An 18,405-nucleotide genomic window follows, 5' to 3' on the forward strand; every position below is an offset into this window, starting at 1 on the left:
AAAGATGAGACACAATTATTAGGTCTACACATACAGATTGCTTCATCTATTTTGTCCAGAGGATTCCAGGAGAGTCCCCTGGCCTGTGAGGTCTGTGGAGAGGGAGATGATGTATGCAACTACTGCTCTGAATAAAGAAGTAGGTATTGATCAAAAACCTTATTGTGAATGTTGGAGAAAAAAGATACTCACTTTCAGACTTTTCTCCAAACTTGAAAAGTCTGTACATTGTACTCTGATCCACTGGAAACTTAAGTGGACTAGAAACCTGATACTGTGGTTTCTCAAGTTGTACATCACTATGATTCAAAAATTTGTTCCTTTTAAAGACTTTTTTGCACAGTTTCAGTAAATAAATGCTCAACCGCTAGGTAATATAAACTCTACCTTATTATTACTATTATTATTATTATTATTATTATTATTATTATTATTATTTGAGACGGGTCTCGCTCTGTTGCCTGGGCTGGAGTGCAGTGGCTTGATCTCGGCTCACTGCAACTTCTGCCTCCCAGGTTCAAGCGATTCTCCTGCCTCAGCCTCCCGAATAGCTGGGACTACAGGAGCATGCCACCACGCCTGGCTAATTTTTTGTATTTTTAGTAGAGACACGGTTTCACTGTGTTACCCAAGGATGGTCTCGATCTCCTGACCTCATGATCCCCCGCCTTGGCCTCCCAAAGTGTTGGGATTACAGGCGTGAGCCACCACACCTGGCACCATATTATTATTTAGAATATTTCCTGCCAATCAATTTCAGTGAATAAAATATGTTTGACTGTCTATGTGTTTAGAAGAGAAATTCCAAATAAGGTTTTCAGTTTTCAATTCACACTGGTGATTAAAAGGGACCAGAGTAAAAAGAGAGGAAAGAAATGGCCACCATACCATCTTAAGTTTGGTGGCCAAGAAGTATTTCTGACAACAAATCTGTGAAGAGTTGTCTCAGAGAAGAGAGACACTTTGTGTCAGTTCAGAAGACAGAGAAGTTACACAGTAGCATATTTTACTTAATTAAAAAGAAAAAAAGGAGGAAAAGTCATTGGTTTAAGTCAGAACCCATCTAACTTTTGAATACTGTCTTGAGATAATTTTGCCCAGATCACACAAATTGTAATTATAAAGGCTAGGGGGAGAAACCATGCTAGCTTCAGTTACAAAGGGCATGGAACTTTGTGAACAGGTAGAGAAGGGTATCCTGTGGTGGGAAGGGGAATGCCTATTAATACTACTTGTCTCCCAACAACGAATATATTTAGTTATATCTATGCAGATATCTCCTGGGTATGGCTCAACTGTTTCTGTCATATATAGTTCTTGAAAAGAAGAAATTATTATTGTCTTTTGTTGTGGTTTTTGTAGTCATCTTTAGAAAATTACTTCTGAGCTTTTGAAGAAGGAGAAGCAAAACCAGAATCATTTGCGTTTAATTTGTGAAGATCTCTCTTGTAAAGCGTTTTTTTTGCGTGAACAGATTTTGCTTCTCATTGAAATAAGGGATAAGAGCAACAGAAAGCATATGACAATTTCTACTTAGATTTTAAAATTATAGACAAAGCTTTTATACTATATGAATAAGGGCATAAAGCTAAGAATGCAAAAAAACAGGAACTGTAAATTAATGCCTAGAGACATGAAGTAGGCAATGCAAAAAAAATCCATCCTATAACTTAATAAATACCAAAACTGAAAGACAAAAGATTAAGCTGAAGAACTTAAATCTGAGTTTGTCCTTCACTGAAACTTATTTTTATTTCATTTAAGTCTCTTCCTCTCTGGTGCTATGTCCAAAAAGTGATGATTTTGTTAGGTTCTCTACTACCCTAATGAATAGGAGAAAGAGTAAATAAATACCAAGTGTGACCTTAGTCCATGTGGCCATTCACATGGACTCACATGTGAGTTTATCCCTTGAACTGGGATAAAACTCAAAGTAGGGCCCGTGATCTTGGTATATAGTCTCCAATGCATCTTGAGTATAACCAGCCTGATATTTTGGGGTATGAGAAAAAGTAAGCTGATGTATTTCTCCAAATGTTATTCTAGAAATTTACAGTTTATAGCATCGTCTACGTTTATAGACATACATACATAATTTATAGAGTCTGACCTATATTGGTAGGTTTTTTCCATTAGCTTTCTTATCTTCAGTCAAACCAAACTTATTATTACTTGCAGCATACAAAGAGAATGGGGACAAACTCAAGAAATTAAAAGCTAAACTACACTGAAAACTGGTAAAAGCTAGATCACAGAAACAACAGTGCTTAAGAAGACAATGCCAATCAAAGTTTCTTCTTTTCCCTTCAAAACTTAATTTTTCTCTGATCTCTGCAAAAGCTAATCTTTTTATCTTTTAGATATTTTCCTAATTTATGTTTTCCTTCTTCATAGCTTCTCCAACTAATCCTCTAAATCAGCCTTTTTCAACCAGGATTCCAGTTTTGTGGGCCATGAAGTCTCTGTCTCAGCTGCTCAATTCTGCCGTCATAGCCCAAAAGCAGGCACAGACAATACATAAAGTGACATGAAATGGTGTGGCTGTGTTCCAGCAAAATGTTATGTTTAATAATAAGTATAGACAATAGTTTGCTGACCCTTGACTTAGAGTCAGGGGTTAGCAGTTCAATAAATACTTTTAACTAATGATGATGGCGAAGGTAAGAAGTAGACCAGGGTAGGGATAGTTCCATAACTATACCTTCCTACTATATAGCAGTGATACACTTAGTTTCTGGTTTCTGATAAGCATAAAAGTAAAGACTAGAATTTCATATCCACCTAAAGTGTATCCATGCATATGTGCTAATTCTGGAAATGAGCAAAAAACAGAATAAATACTGTAGCTTTTTTTTTTTTATCATTTACTTAAAACAGTTAACTGAATCTTCTATGAATAAGTAGAGTGCTGATGGCTGACACATATATAGTCAAAAGAGTATTCAGAGTTACATATCCTTTCCAATACTGATTTATCATCAGTTTGTACTTATTGAGTACTATCAGGCACTAGGAAACTAAGCAAAACACAAGAAACAACGAGCCTGCAGTCATTGATTCCTGACTAGAACTGTTCATTAGCATCTCCTGGGAAATTTTTAATTTTCTTTTCTTAGAGCCCCACTCAAAAACCTACTAAATCAAAATCTTACTTGTTAGGGCCCAAGATAAAATTTTGTAAAAGGGACCTTGGTAATTTTGGGAGCTCCTGGTGAAGAATCACTGCTAGAAGCCTATATTTTTAATGAAACGTTAAACTCTAAACATTTTCTAATCTATGGTCAGCAATTTGGTATTATAGCTTAGGCACATGGGCTTTAAAATCAAACAGCTGGGTTCTAATCCCATTTCTGCCAATTCCTAGCTGTATACCCCTGGGGAACTTCTCTGTGCCTGAGTTTCTTTATCTGTAAAATGGGCATAATGACATCAACTCAACTCAGCATTGTTGGGAGAATTCAATATGTAAAAAATAGCTGGTGTAGTGCCTGGCACACAACAAATATGAACTATTACTACTTCTTACACATTTCTTAAATTAAGAAGAATACTATCAAGTATACTACAATTTAAAGGCCTGACTCAAGGTGCAAAGTCTCTTTAATAACTATTGGAAAGAAAGGTGATTAGGCTGATTCCAACTTGTCTTATACTAACCAGCAGAAGAGGTGTCCTTTTCCACAATCAACAGCAGGAGCTCTCAGCAATGGGAAGCTGAGTGTATCAGATCCAGATGTATTTGACCCTTGTTTCGTTAGTCTTACTGCTCTGTCACAGCCTGGAGTAGGACACCATTTAATGGCAGGATTATTTTCAACAAAGGCCTGTTTAAACAGCAATAACAAAACACAAAAGAAAATATTTTAATGCTAAATTCTAATACAGAGTGTACCTCTATGGTAATTTACTATAAAGCAAAGAAAGAAAAAGAGTGAAATAAAATGCATGGAGTTGTCAGTCTCAAGAAATTTAAACAGTACTGGAAAGTACTGAAAAAATTATTAAGGGGAAAGCGGCAATTAACTTAGTAACAAAATTATTTTTAAAATTTATGTTTTCTTTAATCTAAAAACCATGTAAATGATGATAAAGCAAAAATGTAATTGTTTGCACAGAAAATATGTAATTTTACAATGTTTTCTCATACAATGTGTCACTTTTTGATGAATATAATTCTTAAGTAGAAACATGCATGTAGCTGTATTAGAACAGTAAATTTCTAAATGGTACCCAAATAATACATAATAATCAATATTATGATACTTTCTATCTTAAAGAAGAGGGGGGCTGGGCACAGTGGCTCACGCCTGTAATCCTAGCACTTTGGGAGGCTGAGGCAGGCGGATCACCTAAGGTTGGGAGTTGGAGAACAGCTTGGCCAACATGGAGAAACCCCATCTCTACTAAAAATACAAAAATTAGCCGGGAGTGGTAGTGGGCGCCTGTAATCCCAGCTACTTATAAGGCTGAGGCACAAGAATCGCTTGAACCTTGGACGCAGAGGTTGCAGTGAGCTGAGACCACACCACTGCACTCCAGCCTGGGAGACAGAATGAGACTCCATCTCCAAAAAAAAAAAAAAAAAAAAAAAGTAGGACTTGTCTTTTAAAAGTTCACATATTAGACTCAGTAAAATCTGCACAAAGCAGTTAAAATGTAACTTTTAAATCACACACGCAAAAGAAAGTAACTTGCCTACACTTACAACTTCTGAAAAAGAATGAAGACAAAAAAAGATGAAATAAACATTATAATTCATTATATAAACCTATTACTTGGAATAAAAATGATAATAAACTTCCAAGTTGGAAATCTTTATTTCCAAATATTTTATTTAGGAGCATGAAAGATAATGTCTTTTGGAAAACTTAAAGTAGGTAAAATCTAATTTGAACATTATCTTGATCAATCAGTTATTAAAGTGCAACGGGCAAATTAATAAAAAGTTCTGATAAATATTTTATTTTAAATTTTGTAAATTACCAGTACTTTAGCCTTTCCCCTTTCCTCTTATTATTATAAAATAATGCTTTAGCTTCAAACTTTATCACCATTCCTTTATGCAACTTTTCTGATAAAGTGTTTCTAACAAAAGAGCCATTATTTTGTTTTCAAAAATAAAACAAAAAGAAAAAATAATGTTATAAAGGTTTAATAAAATAAAATTATGGAAATTGGACAGATAACTGGCAGTATACCTTACCTTAATATCAAACTGTAGGTATCGTTTGTCCATCTCCTTTGAAACTACACTTTCTATGATATCCACAGGTACAAGTTGGAAGCAATCATATGCAGGGCAAAAAATGTTGTGAGCTTCACCTTCTTGAATTTTCAGATTCAAAAACCTATTAAAATGGATCAATGCCCATCAAAGGAGCAAGGATATTAAGTTGTGCATACATTCTAAGAATTTTCCTTTTTCTTTCCTTTTTTTTTTAGAGACAGGGTCTCATTCCATCACCCAGGTTGGAGTGCAGTGGCACGATCACAGATCACTGTAGCCTCATACTCTTGGGCTGAAGCAATCCTCTCACCTCAGTCTTCTGAGTAGCTAGGCCTACAGCTGTATGCTGCTATGCTGGGCTAATTTTTAAATTTTTGCTAGCGATGGGTCTTGCTATGTTGTCCAGACTGGTCTCGAACCCCTGGTCTCAAGCGATTCTCCTGCCTTGGCCTCCCAAAGCCCTGGGGTTATACGCATGAACTACTGTGCCTGGCCAACTTTCCTTTATGCTGCATTTTTTGTCAGAGTATAATTAAAACAATACCAACAAAAGTGTGAAACAGCAATTGTAATGCACATTATCCGTTAAGGCATTCATTTTATATATCAATATATATGCATACACATATATACATACACTCGTATGTTTTATATTTTATGTTTCTATTTTGCTTTATCCTCTCTAAAAATCTGAAACAATCTGAAAAAGTATTTTTATTTAAAATTAAAAATTCAGAAATGAGTGGCTCAGAAAGGTCATATTCAATTCTCAATATGCTACAGCTTTAAAGAAAAGGGGGCAATGGTATAGAAATGAGCCATAGATAATTCAAGATATTTTGGGATGGCATTAAAATATAGCATAGTTTTTTGAAGAATAGGTTTATAGGTTTTCTTTTTATATTTCACTTAGATGAATATTAAAATAAGTTTTATTTCCTACTTAGGTATACTTGAGTAGTGAGGAAAAAATGCCCTGTAAAAAAGTATCAAGAATCTAGCCCAAGGTTAGATTAAAAGCAGGGTTCTTTTTTTTCTTTCCTTTTCTTTCTTTTTTTTTTTTTTAAGGTGGGGTCTCTCTTTGCCTAGGTTGGTCTCAAACTCCTGGGATTAAGTGATCCTCCTACCTCAGCCTCCTGAGTGAGTAGCTGGGATTACACGCATGTACTACCATGTCCAGCTAAAAGCAGGGTTCTGAGTTAGAAAATTCCAGATCTGCCACCAATAAGGCATATGATCTTAAGCAATTTATTTAACTGCTCTAAGCCTCAGTTTCACCATATGTAAAATGGAGATAATAACGTGAACTTCCCAGGGTTGTTAAACAGATTATATATGTGAAAAATCTACATGGTGCATGACATAGAGTAAGAATTCATAAATTTTAGCAAGGATTATTATTGTTATTATTATTTAGCACTGCCCTTAGAAAAGCAAGAAACAAACTTTTGAAGTACAGATGACTGTATATTGAATTTAACACTTAAATCTAGAGAAAATAAATGGAAAACCAGGCAATTAAATCTAACTGCTTAGTCCTCACCATCAACATTTTGATTATTTCACTAACTATAGTATCTTTTTTCTTTAGTTCTCTCATTCTCTTAATTCCACTGCACTTAACAACAACAACAACAGCAACGACAACCTTACTGAGACCTTGGCAGGCCCGTTCCCTTTGCTCCATCTTCTCTTTCATATCCTTGTCTGGGCAATTCATAGAAAAGAGAATCCCCAACAGTCAGTTCTCTCACTCCAAGTGCTCTCTACCACACCTCAAACCTAGCAGTATCTTTAGCATTCTTTCCTTTCTTCCCACTCACTTCTGTGAAAGAGAGAGCTTTCTCTTTACCCCCAGGCTAATCCTCAAATCCTCTGGCCAGCTCTGGGACTTGCACTATCCAATAATCTATCCTTTCTCTCTTTTACTTTCTAATGGCTCTTACCTTGGGCACAATAAACATGCTCAAGTTTTTCCCATTTTAAAAACCCTTACTAACCACATGACTCTTTCATTTTCTTTTTCTTTCAAAGTTTCTTGACAAAATAGTTTATGATGATCTGTTATTCCTTCCTCAAGGAATAACACTTCTCATTCACTTCTCAATCTGTAGCATCTGGCTGCTATCACCTCTTCACTGGGCCACAATGACTACCCATTAGCCCAACTTATTAAATAATTCAGTTTTTATCTTCCTTGATTTCTCTAGAGCATGAGACACTGTGAACATTTCCTTCTTTCAAATTCTCTTTGGCTTCCAGGAATTAACTTTTTTTTTCCCTTGGCATTCTTCAACCTCTGGTAGATCCTTATCCATTTTTTCACAAGTGCCATTTTCACTCCTGTGCTAAGCAGTGATATACAAGGTATATAAGGTATATTGTGGCCTGGCGCGGTAGCTCACGCCTATAATCCTGGCGCTTTGGGAGGCCGAGGTAGGCGGATCACAAGGTCAGGGGTTCAAGACCAGCCTGACCAATGTGGTGAAACCTCATCTCTACTAAAAATACAAAAATTAGCTTGGCATGGTGCCGGGTGTCTGTAATCCCAGCTACTCAGGAGGCTGAGGCAGGAGAATCACTTGAACCCGGGAGGCAGAGGTCACAGTGAGCTGAGATGGTGCCACTGCACTCCTGCCTGGGTGACGGAGCGAGACTCCAACTCAAAAAAAAAAAAAAAAAAAAAAAAGTCTTAAGACTAAAAGTAGAGAACTGTTAACTGTAGAGTTCCTTTTTCACATAACAAGATTCTCCTCTTTTTAGCTATGAAGAGATTCCCTGGGAAGTTGTATAGTCCCTTGTCAAAGTTCACAGTTTGCTTAGACATAGTTACTACATGATGATGTTTTGAATTTTACATATTTTAAATATATCAGAGAAGATTTAATCAGCTCTGGGGAATTAAATTACAGAACTGAGAAGACCTCATTGAAGACAGGATCAGTTCTGTTGGCCATATTATTATTTCTCATCAAGACACAATTTAATAAAAATTTATGAGCAGAACATGGAGTTGATAAGTGTCACTAAAAGAGATAAATCTGGGGCAAACCTTACCTATATTTTTATCTTGCAGGTAAAATTCACAGATGATATCATAGGTAGGCTCTCTCTGCTTATTACAATGCTTAGGAATATGATAATAAGTAATATTTATTGAACGATTACCATATGCAAGATCCTGTTTTAAGCACTTTACATACATTAAGAAATTTAAAAAACTGATGATAATCCTAGGAAGCACATACTATTATCACCACTTTATAGATTAGGAAACTGAGGAACAGGCAGGCTATCAATTACCTAAATCAACAACTAATAAATAGCAGAGTTGGAATTCACAGCCCAGTGACCTATTGTATCCAGAACTTGAGCTCTTATCCTCAATATTAGCAAAGAAATTCTAGTCTGGCTAGAAAATAATAATTTCTATCTAATCTGTCGATTGATCGATCAATCAATCGACAGGGTCTTCTTCTGTTGCCCAGGCTGGAGTGCAGTGGTGTGATCATAGCTCACTGTAGTCTTGAACTCCTGAACCCCTGGGCTCAAGTGATCCTTCTGCCTCAGCTGCCCAAGTAGCTAGGACTACAGACATGTGCCACTATGCCTGGCTATTCCCTTTTATTTCAGCCCTTGGCATCGATACTTTAAAGCAGGGGGTGTCCAATGTTTTGGCTTTTCTGAGCCACACTGGAAGAAGAACTGTCTTGGGCTACACAAAAAATACACTAACAATAATGACAGCTGATGAGCTTAAAACAAAAATAGCAAAAAAAAAAAACCTCGTAATGTTCTAAGAAAGTTTATGAATTTGTGTTGGGCCACATTCAAAGCTGTCCTGGGCCACATGCAGACTGTGGGTCACAGTTGGATAAGCTTGCACTAAAGCATCTAGCTGTACTAATAAAAAGTTTGGGAAGAATAAGATAGATTGAGGGGCTTTCAAACTATCTGAGGACCTTTAAAAATGCTTCCTTGGTTTTAGGAGTTTATTTTTCTATGTGCCTATAAAAACACTGTGATAATTAAAAAATGATTTCATCAACACATGAATCACCCAACATGGAACTTCTTTTATTGGTGCTTGATTTGACAAAATTGGAAGGGGTGGAAAGGAGAATCCTGGGTAGGCTAGAAGGTACTAAGGAAACCAATAATTAGATCTTTCAAATTTAAATCTTACCATACATTTCTTATGGCTAGTTTGTGATGAGTTTGGGAGATAGTTCCTGTGATACAAGTCAGGTGAGGAAGGTCAATGAAGCTCAAAAAAATTCAAGAAAATCCCCTGGGGGACTCAATTTTCATATACACACCAAGACCAACAGCTAACTTGGTAGAGCTCAGGTAGTACTTCCTAATTAAGTACAGTTAACAACTAAGATAAAGTTGTACCTGGGAAGTATTTTCTGCCTCCACAACTGCGTTAAGGATAGCTTTGGATTGTGAGCTCTGACCTTTGTCAATTAGTTTACCTGTAACAGCTATACTGATCTGATCCTATCTAAGTAGACTCTGAAGAGAATCTAGTCTATGTCTTAAAAGGAACAACTAGATATTCTGACTTAAAAAGCAGTAGTTTTTTTCCCCCTCCAAATGAAATCTTGCCTCTTACTCCAATTTGGAAAACAGATAAAGAAATGTACTCAAAATCAAACCAGACACGTTGGGGGACTGAGGTGGGTGGATCACTTGAGGTCAGGAGTTCGAGACCAGATTGACCAACATGGCAAAACCCCATCTCTACTAAAAACACAAAAATTAGCAGAGCGTGGTGGTGTGTGCCTATAGTCCCAGCTTACTGGGAAGGCGGAGGCAATGAGAATCGCTTGAATCCGGGAAGGAAGACGTTGCAGTGAGCCGAGATCACACCACTGCACTTCAGCCTGGGTGACAGAGTGAGACCCTGTCTCAAAAAAGAAAAAAAAAATCAGAATGACAGCTCAGCAGTTGCCTACAAATTGGGGGTGATAAAAGGAAGGCAGAAAGAGAAGAGTAGCAGGGATTCAATGGGAAATGAGGAAACCTGGGAATGACAGATTCTAAGGGTTGTGGTGATGGTTTCAAGGTTGTATATAGATATCAAAGCTTATCACATTATTTATTTTAAATGTGTGGCTTTATGTATGTCAACTGTACCTCAACAAAGCTGTTTAAAAAGAAAAACTCAGAAAATCTGCTCAGGTTCTCGCTCTCTTACCCACATAGTATTCTCTAGCTCCCTATACTTGCTAACTGATACTCTATTTAAAAAAAAAAAAAAGGTTAAAAACTTCTGATTTCTAAGATTTTCTTAAATACCAATGACATATCTCACTTAGGTCATCAAACAATAGCTTTGTGTGTCTCCAGAGATAACATGACATTACAGTGCTCATTATAGCAATCTTTGTTTAGAAACTTCTCTCGAAAAGTGCAACATGAGAGCAAAGTTAATGGATGGTGAAAAAGTATAAATCTTGAAAGGTAACGGGAAGGGTAAATAGAGATAAACACAAGAAGCAAAACAAATTTTCCATTGGTAAAATATACCCAACTATGTCTCGCTGAAACATTTAACTTTGCATTCACTAAAAAGAAATTTTAAACATCCATATTCTTAAAGATTTTCAAGGCAATTTGGTTGTCACAAAAAATTGAGACAGCACAAAACCAAATGCTTCAGATTCCTGGGATATAAGACAAACTGATTCTTGCCTGAAATTTACATTAGATGTAATATAAACTAAAATACTAAGATAAATTATTTGTATACCTGCTTTGTTTCTAAAGGTACCTTACATTAAGCTAAATAGCATTAATTAAAATAGCTGGGGAAGACGTAAAAATAAAAACAAGAATATTTTTCCTTACTAGTAAAGTCTAAATTCATTTCTGTGTAACTCAGAAGTCAATATAAATAATTTGCATCATTAAATACTGAAAGCAAACAATTTTATTAACAAATCAGAGTGCTATCATGCAGTAAGAAATGCTAAGGTGCTCATATACTCACGACTCCCAACATCCTCTACAAAAGTCATGTCCACAGGGCATATCCACAGGGTCTTCAAATACAGAGATACTGCACATACAAATGTCACACTGGAGATGAAGAAGAACAATGATTTAAACAGAAATGTACTTCTGAAAGAGAACAATACATTTTGTTTACTTTTTTAAAAGGCAAAAATACTAGTACAGTAATTAAAAGTTTTTGAAAGTTACCTCTTTCAAAGTTTTAAGGACAGTTAGTGTGCCTTTCAGTAACAAATACCATGACTACCTCACTATAAACAAAAGTGGGATTTAAATGTTTTAACGCAAAAATCAAACCCTTAAATTCCAAATTTATGTATTAATCAGCAACTGTGCGTTTGGAAAACGAAGTACAAGAAACAAATCATTTGGGCCAACATCAAATTACATGTTGCAAAAAACCACTTCAGTATCATGCCCTTCACATTACACCTACCCTTCAAAATCTATGAAAACAGAGGAACTTTGTATTTTTAATGCAGCAACTCAGGATATCCACACTTTCCAGGGAGAGAACCCTGCTATAAAACTAAGTATTAGGCCGGGCGCGGTGGCTCACACCTGCAATCCCAGCACTTTGCGAGGCCGAGGTGGGCAGATCACTTGAGGTCAGGAGTTCAAGACCAGCCTGACCAACATGGTGAAACCCTGTCTCTACTAAAAATACAAAAATTAGCTGGGTTTGGTGGCGCATGTCTGTAATCCCAGCTACTCAGGAGGCTGAGGCAGGAGAATCACCTGAATCTGGGAGGCGGAGGTTGCAGGGAGCCGAGGTCATGCCATTACACTCCAGCCTGGGCAACAAGAGTGAACCTCCGTCTCAAAAAAACCAAAAACACAAAACAACAACAAAAAACCCACCCATGTATTAAAACTATGCCATTTTAATAGCAAAAGCTGCAATCACTTTTGCGCCTACCTAGTATCTTCTAAACAATAGCTCTCTAGAAGCAAAATTTATCACGTTACATATGCAAATTACAGGATTCTGTTTTCCAAAAAGGCACAGATAAAATGAGAAGCACTTTCATATTTATCACATATTTTGAGTGGCTGAGTCATTCAAGAAATATTAAAATCTCCTATAATAGCACACCAATGATATGCCAGTTAAAAATGCTGACAATGGCAGTACTGTTTCATAAAATAATAAAACACTTATTTTGGAAATGCATCTAGATAACAAACTCCAGAAGCTTTACTGAAGCAAATACATAACTATCAATATATTGTAAATGCTTAAAAATTACCTTTCAAGAAATTATAAAAAATGTTTTTGTATTTTCAGTTTACAGTGCCCATCACAAACTTATCTTTTTATATTTCAATATGATGTATATATGTGTGTATGTATTTTGAGATGGGGTCTGGCTATGTTGCCCAGGCTAGTCTTGAACTCCTGAGCCCAGGCAATCCACCCACCTTGGCCTCCCAAAGTGCTAGGATTACAGGCATGAGCTACTGTGCCTGGTCTGTATTTAAATCATTAAGCAACCGAAGTTTAAAGGGAAAATAAAATAGATGGTTTCCCTAAACTGCTTTAAGTTCTCTGTCTGGAAATGAGGAAAGAAAACCTTTTTTTTGCAATCTATAATTCAGAGATCACAAAAACATTCTGTAATAATAAATATTTACTGAAGCATGGAAATAACTGAACCTTTCAAGAAAGGGATAGGATTCAATTACAAGAACACAACCAGACACTCCATGGAACAATATTAAATCATTTGAATGTTAAAAGACTATAAACAAAGCTATGAGAAGTACAGTGAATACCAAACCATACCAAACTGGTGTCTAAATCCCCAGGAGATAAGCTGATTTCATCTGGGGAGGTGACAGAAGAGCGCGTAGTCCTTGGAGTTCTTGGAGATGGGAGCGTGTCCCAGGCATTATACCCACTTGGTGGTGGAGTTGGCATTTGAACACCTGATCGTTGGCAGCAGTTCTCCGGGTTGGACATCCAAGCTTCAAGTAATTTCTCCCTGTCCCAGTCTTAAAGAAAAATGGAATGGATAGCTCTCAAAAAAGAAAATATGGTAATGTTATAAAAGCTATATAATAACAAAAATATGAGAATAAATTACAAATTTTGGTCATCTAAAGAAAAAAGTATTTATATAAAAGTAGTAACTGCAAATGAATGTCTAGGTATGTCCTTGTTATTAGCGTTTTTACACAAAATTTAAGCTTTCATAATTGATCATGGCTTACAACCATGTCAAGATCTAGCAGTATGGTCAAAATTTCCAGTACTTTCTACTAACAATCAAAACAGGTCACTCACAAATCACTCTTGGAATTCACTACATTTTCACTGGCATAGGTTTAATTTAGCTTCTTTACTCCTTCCAAAAGTATATATAATTTTTTAACTGTCCTCACTGGCATCAAGTTGTAAAATGATTACATAGTTCACTATAGATATGTCAAAATGCCAATTACAGGTCCTAAAAATCATTTAATAAACAGCTTGAAAGCAGAAGAAACTTCCGAAGAAATTAGAGTTATAAATAAAGTTTTAGTGAATTAAGTATAAATTCTGTATTAAGTGATCTTGAACCTGGCTTAACTAAAAAAAATTATCTTCCTACTGTGAACATTTTAAAAATTGCCAAGTAAAACATACTATAATGTCTAGAGCCATAAAAACCTAACCCTTTAAAAACAACAAACTAACACATTCAATTACTTTGCTAGGTGTTTTACATAATTTCATTTATTCCTCCCAGCAAACTTTTCAATTATTATTTAGGCAAAGAAATCAAGACTGAAGGAAGTTATATAACTTGTCCAAGCTCACACAGAGATTTGAAACCAATTTCTGTGATTCCAAAGCCTGTGTTCGTCCCATGATCACACACTATTTCTGAGAAGACTAAAGGGTAAATTATTCACTGTAGGCACATTCTATAAAATTTTATAGCTTAAATACAAATAACTGGAAATTTTCTACACGAGGTTTTTTTTTTTCAACTATATTAAGCCAATGTATTTGGCAGTTTAACAGGATAAATATGACTTTGACATGCAATGAAAATAGAAGGAGTATATTTCCAGGTAGGGAAAATAAACAAGTACGTATATAAATACAGATGCTCCTTGACTTACGATGGGGTTAAGTCCTGATAAATCCACTGTAAACTGAAAATATGATAAGTTGAAAATGTGTGGTTAACTAGGAGCTATGGCTCACTACTGTCGCCCAGCATCTCAAGAGTAGTATGGTTTCTACTGAATGCATATTGAGTTAGCACCATTATAAGTCAAAAAATTGTAAGTCAAACCATCCTAAGTCAGGGACTATCTGTGTATATACAGAGTTTTTCTGGTGATTATTTTACATAAGTAGAATATCATATGAACTTTATCTCCGTTTCCCACTTAATCAACTGGAAAATCTCCAAGTAAACTAGTTTAACATTATTTCCTTCTTTTTAATGACTACATATTAATCCACTGTGTGAAACAATTTGTGTATCATGATTTATTCAAATATCCCCCTACTGTGTTTACAGTTTTTTTTTTGCCACAACAATGAGGTTGCAATCTACATCAGTGCAGTTATAAGTATATATTCATGTTTATATTGGTATTTCCTTGGTATAAATTCCCTGGAATGAGACTAATGAGTCTAAGGCCCATCGTGTTTTTAAAAGAAAATGCTAGATGGCTTTCCAAAAAGGTTATGACAAATTTTTTTGTTGTTGTTGTTTTTGAGACAGGGTCTCGCTTTGTCACCCAGGCTGGAGTGCAATGGCATGATCTTGGCTCACTGCAGCCTCTGCCTCCTGGGTTCAAGAGATTCTCGTGCCTCAGCCTCCCAAGTAGCTGGGACTACAGGCATGTGCCACCACTCCAGGCTAAGTTTTATACATATTTTTTAGTAGAGACAGGGTTTCACCATGTTGCCCAAGCTGGTCTCAAACTCCTGACCTCAAGTGATCTGCCCACCTCGGCCTCACAAAGTGCTGGGATTACAGGCATGAGCCACCAAGCCTGGCCGGTTATAACAGTTTTTACTTCTGTCAGCAATGAGGAACCTTACCAGTTTCTTCTACAGCAATGGGTGTTACAGTTCTTTTAAACATTTATAAACTTATAGTTCACTGTTATTTTATTTTGCATTTTCTTCACAATGGATGTATTCAAACATTTTTTGATGTGTTTGTTGGCCATTTGGACGTGCTCTTCTATGAATTACCTATCCATATCTTTTCACCATTTTGGCACTGGGGTATTTACCAATTTCTTGTCAATTTAAAGAAGGCTTTTGTATACACTAAACATTAGCTAATATTGTTTCCAAATCAAAACTATGTTTCCTGACTTTGTTTATGGTATACTTACAACAAAAATTTAAAAATCCAGTATACTTTAATATGTCTATCTCTTCTTTAGCTTTCTTGTCTTAGAAACTCAGAGGTTTTTCTCTGTCCTTAGATTTACATGTAAGTCTCCTAGACAAATTGATGAATTGACTTTATATCTCTCATCCCTTTTTTTTCTTGGTATTCCAATGGCCAGTCATATTAGGGCCATTTAATGAATTATATATCCTTTCCCCACTGATCTATAATGTCATCTTTACATAAATTATATTCCCAAATACTGTAAATTGGATTTACTATTCTGTTTCAATGGTCTATTTGTCTAGATTTGAACAAGTGCCATGCTGACTGAATTACAGTGGCTTACAGCGTGTTCTCTTTTCTGGTAAGGCTAATTCCTTTCACTGGAACTGAATGAGCACACCTGATCTCTGTGACCCTCAGGAAACTGAGGAAGAGCTGAACAGGTAGTCTTATTTAGACCCAAGGTTGGGCTCAGAGTTCAGAGAAACAGCTGCAGAAAGACAGCTGGATTACAGAGAATCAGGATTAGCACAAAAGATTTCTTGGGACAAAAAAAGCCATCATTAAAAAAAAAATTCAGTGGCTAAATAAAGAGAATGGTCCCATTTGAGACACAAATTAATGTTCTTTAAGGCCAAGGGAGAAAAAACACTTCAAAGGAAAAGTAAAGAAAACACTTACCAAAAAAACTAGAATTTTCTGATTAAGATAATACATGTAATTGAGCCCTCATCATTAAAAAAAAAAAACCCTACAACCAATCAAACTCAAGAAAAGGAAGAAGGTGATAAAGGCAAAGTAGAAATTAAATGTTAGAAACTATTGATAGAAGAAATGATAGACAACCTATAAACTGCAGGAAAAAAAGACAAATCTAAGAACTAAAAATAAAAACCAAGGCAATGGGGAAAACTCAGTGTATACACATTGAAATTGAAAATAAGATACAGCTATATGTAGAGAGAAAATTAAAAGAACTGTGACAAAATGCAACGCCTTTCAAACTGTAAACTTATTTAAGGGCAGAGCTTGCACCTATATTGCAATTGATTTTATCTCCATTACTCAGCCTAGTGCCTAGTTCAAAGTGTATATTCAATAGAAATCTGTTGAATGAACAAATGAATATAAAACCACATGCTCCTATTATTTAAATCTAACTGAAGTAGATAATATTCCAGGAAATTGTAAATGATTATAGCTGAAGAACTCATGAAATGGTAGTAATTCTAAGCAGACTAATAACATTGGGAGAAACTGAAGAATACAGTAATTATTTATTTAAAAAGTATAGGGTTCACATGGTTTCATAAGCAAACTTTAAAAAATTTTTGGCCAGGTGCGGTGGCTCATGCCTATAATCCCAGCACTTTGGGAGGCCAAGGCGGGTGGATCACGAGGTCAGGAGATCAAGACCGTCCTGGCTAACACAGTGAAACCCCATCGCTACTAAAAATACAAAAAAAAAATTAGCCAGGCGTGGTGGCAGGTGCCTGTTGTCCCAGCTACTCGGGAGGCTGAGGCAGGAGAATGGCATGAACCCAGGAGATGGAGCCTGCAGTGAGCAGAGATAGTGCCACTACACTCTAGCCTAGGCGACAGAGCAAGACTCAGTCTCAAAAAAAAAAAAGAAAATTCAAGTAGAAATTAATTCTTGTGTCCTTGCATAAGCATAAAGAAAAAAGGAAGATATATATATATATATATATATATTTTTTTTTTTTTTTGAGATGGAGTCTCACTGTGTCACCCAGGCTGGAGTGCAGTGGTGCGATCTCAGCTCACTGCAACCTCTGCCTCCCAGGTTCAAGCAATTCTCCGGCCTCAGCCTCCCAAGTAGCTGGGATTACAGGCGCCCACCACCACACCCAGCTAATTTTTGTATTTTTAGTAGAGATGGGGTTTCACCATGTTGGCCAGGCTGGTCTTGAACTCCTGACCTCAGGTTATCTGTCCACCTTGGCCTCCCAAAGTGCTGGGATTACAGGCGTGAGCCACCACACCCGGCCAAGTCACATAGATATTTTTAAAAAGCTATTATAAAAACCTGAAATGCCAAAACCTAACCTTATTTATAAAGCAAATCTTGACATTATCAGCACAAATAACTGGACATGTAAAATGCAGAATTATAAAATGCAGAATTATTAAAAACAATTATATACACATAACTCAAACATTTAATACAACATATATATTAATTTCCTAATCTTTTTTTAATTTTTATTTTTTTTTGAGGCAAAGTCTAGCTCTGTCACCCAGCCTAGAGTGCAGTAGGGCGATCAATGGCTCACTGCAGCCTTGGCTTCCTGGGTTCAAGTGATCCTCCTACCTCAGCCTCCTGAGTAGCTGGGACTTACAGGCATATGCCATCACACCCAGATTTTTTTTTTTTAAATTTTTTTGTAGAGACAAGGTCTCACTATGTTGCCCAAGCATGTCTGGAACTCCTGAGCTCAGGTGATCTTCCCGCCTTGGCTCCCCAAGTGCTAAAATTACAGACCTGAGCCACTACACCTAGCCTTAATAATCTTTTTTATGTAGGGCCAAACCCTTTTCTTTGACTTATCGTTCTCCTTCTATTTCCTATTTCTTGCCTAAACTACACCCACAAAACATTATCCATTTCTCATTGTTATTTTCTTAGATTAAGATTTAAAACACATTCAGATAGCAATATGAATGTAAAGGCCTAGATTTTTATGATCTCTTCCCTTTTTTTCAGTTATTTCACTCACGCATAATTTAGTCAGAAAAATTTTAAAATGAACTTGCCTTTATCAAGGCTTTCCAAAGCCTCCA

At 36.2% G+C, this 18,405-nt stretch overlaps 1 protein-coding gene across 3 annotated transcripts in view; it reads right to left on the minus strand.

Moving 5' to 3' along the window:
- ANKIB1 (ankyrin repeat and IBR domain containing 1) overlaps positions 1 to 18,405 on the minus strand; it is a 264,755-nt gene that overhangs the window by 45,077 nt on the left and 201,273 nt on the right. For all 3 annotated transcript variants that reach the window (XM_055346595.2, XM_004045734.5, XM_019031192.4), the window contains 4 exons: positions 13,035 to 13,243; positions 11,226 to 11,314; positions 5,204 to 5,348; positions 3,658 to 3,824 (listed from right to left, as the gene is read on the minus strand). In XM_055346595.2, the coding sequence (XP_055202570.1) occupies positions 3,658 to 3,824; positions 5,204 to 5,348; positions 11,226 to 11,314; positions 13,035 to 13,243 (610 nt within the window). The remainder of the gene's footprint in view (positions 1 to 3,657; positions 3,825 to 5,203; positions 5,349 to 11,225; positions 11,315 to 13,034; positions 13,244 to 18,405) is intronic.

Source organism: Gorilla gorilla, chromosome 6 (genome assembly GCF_029281585.2).
Source record: "Gorilla gorilla gorilla isolate KB3781 chromosome 6, NHGRI_mGorGor1-v2.1_pri, whole genome shotgun sequence".
Classification (NCBI taxonomy): Eukaryota; Metazoa; Chordata; class Mammalia; order Primates; family Hominidae; genus Gorilla; species Gorilla gorilla.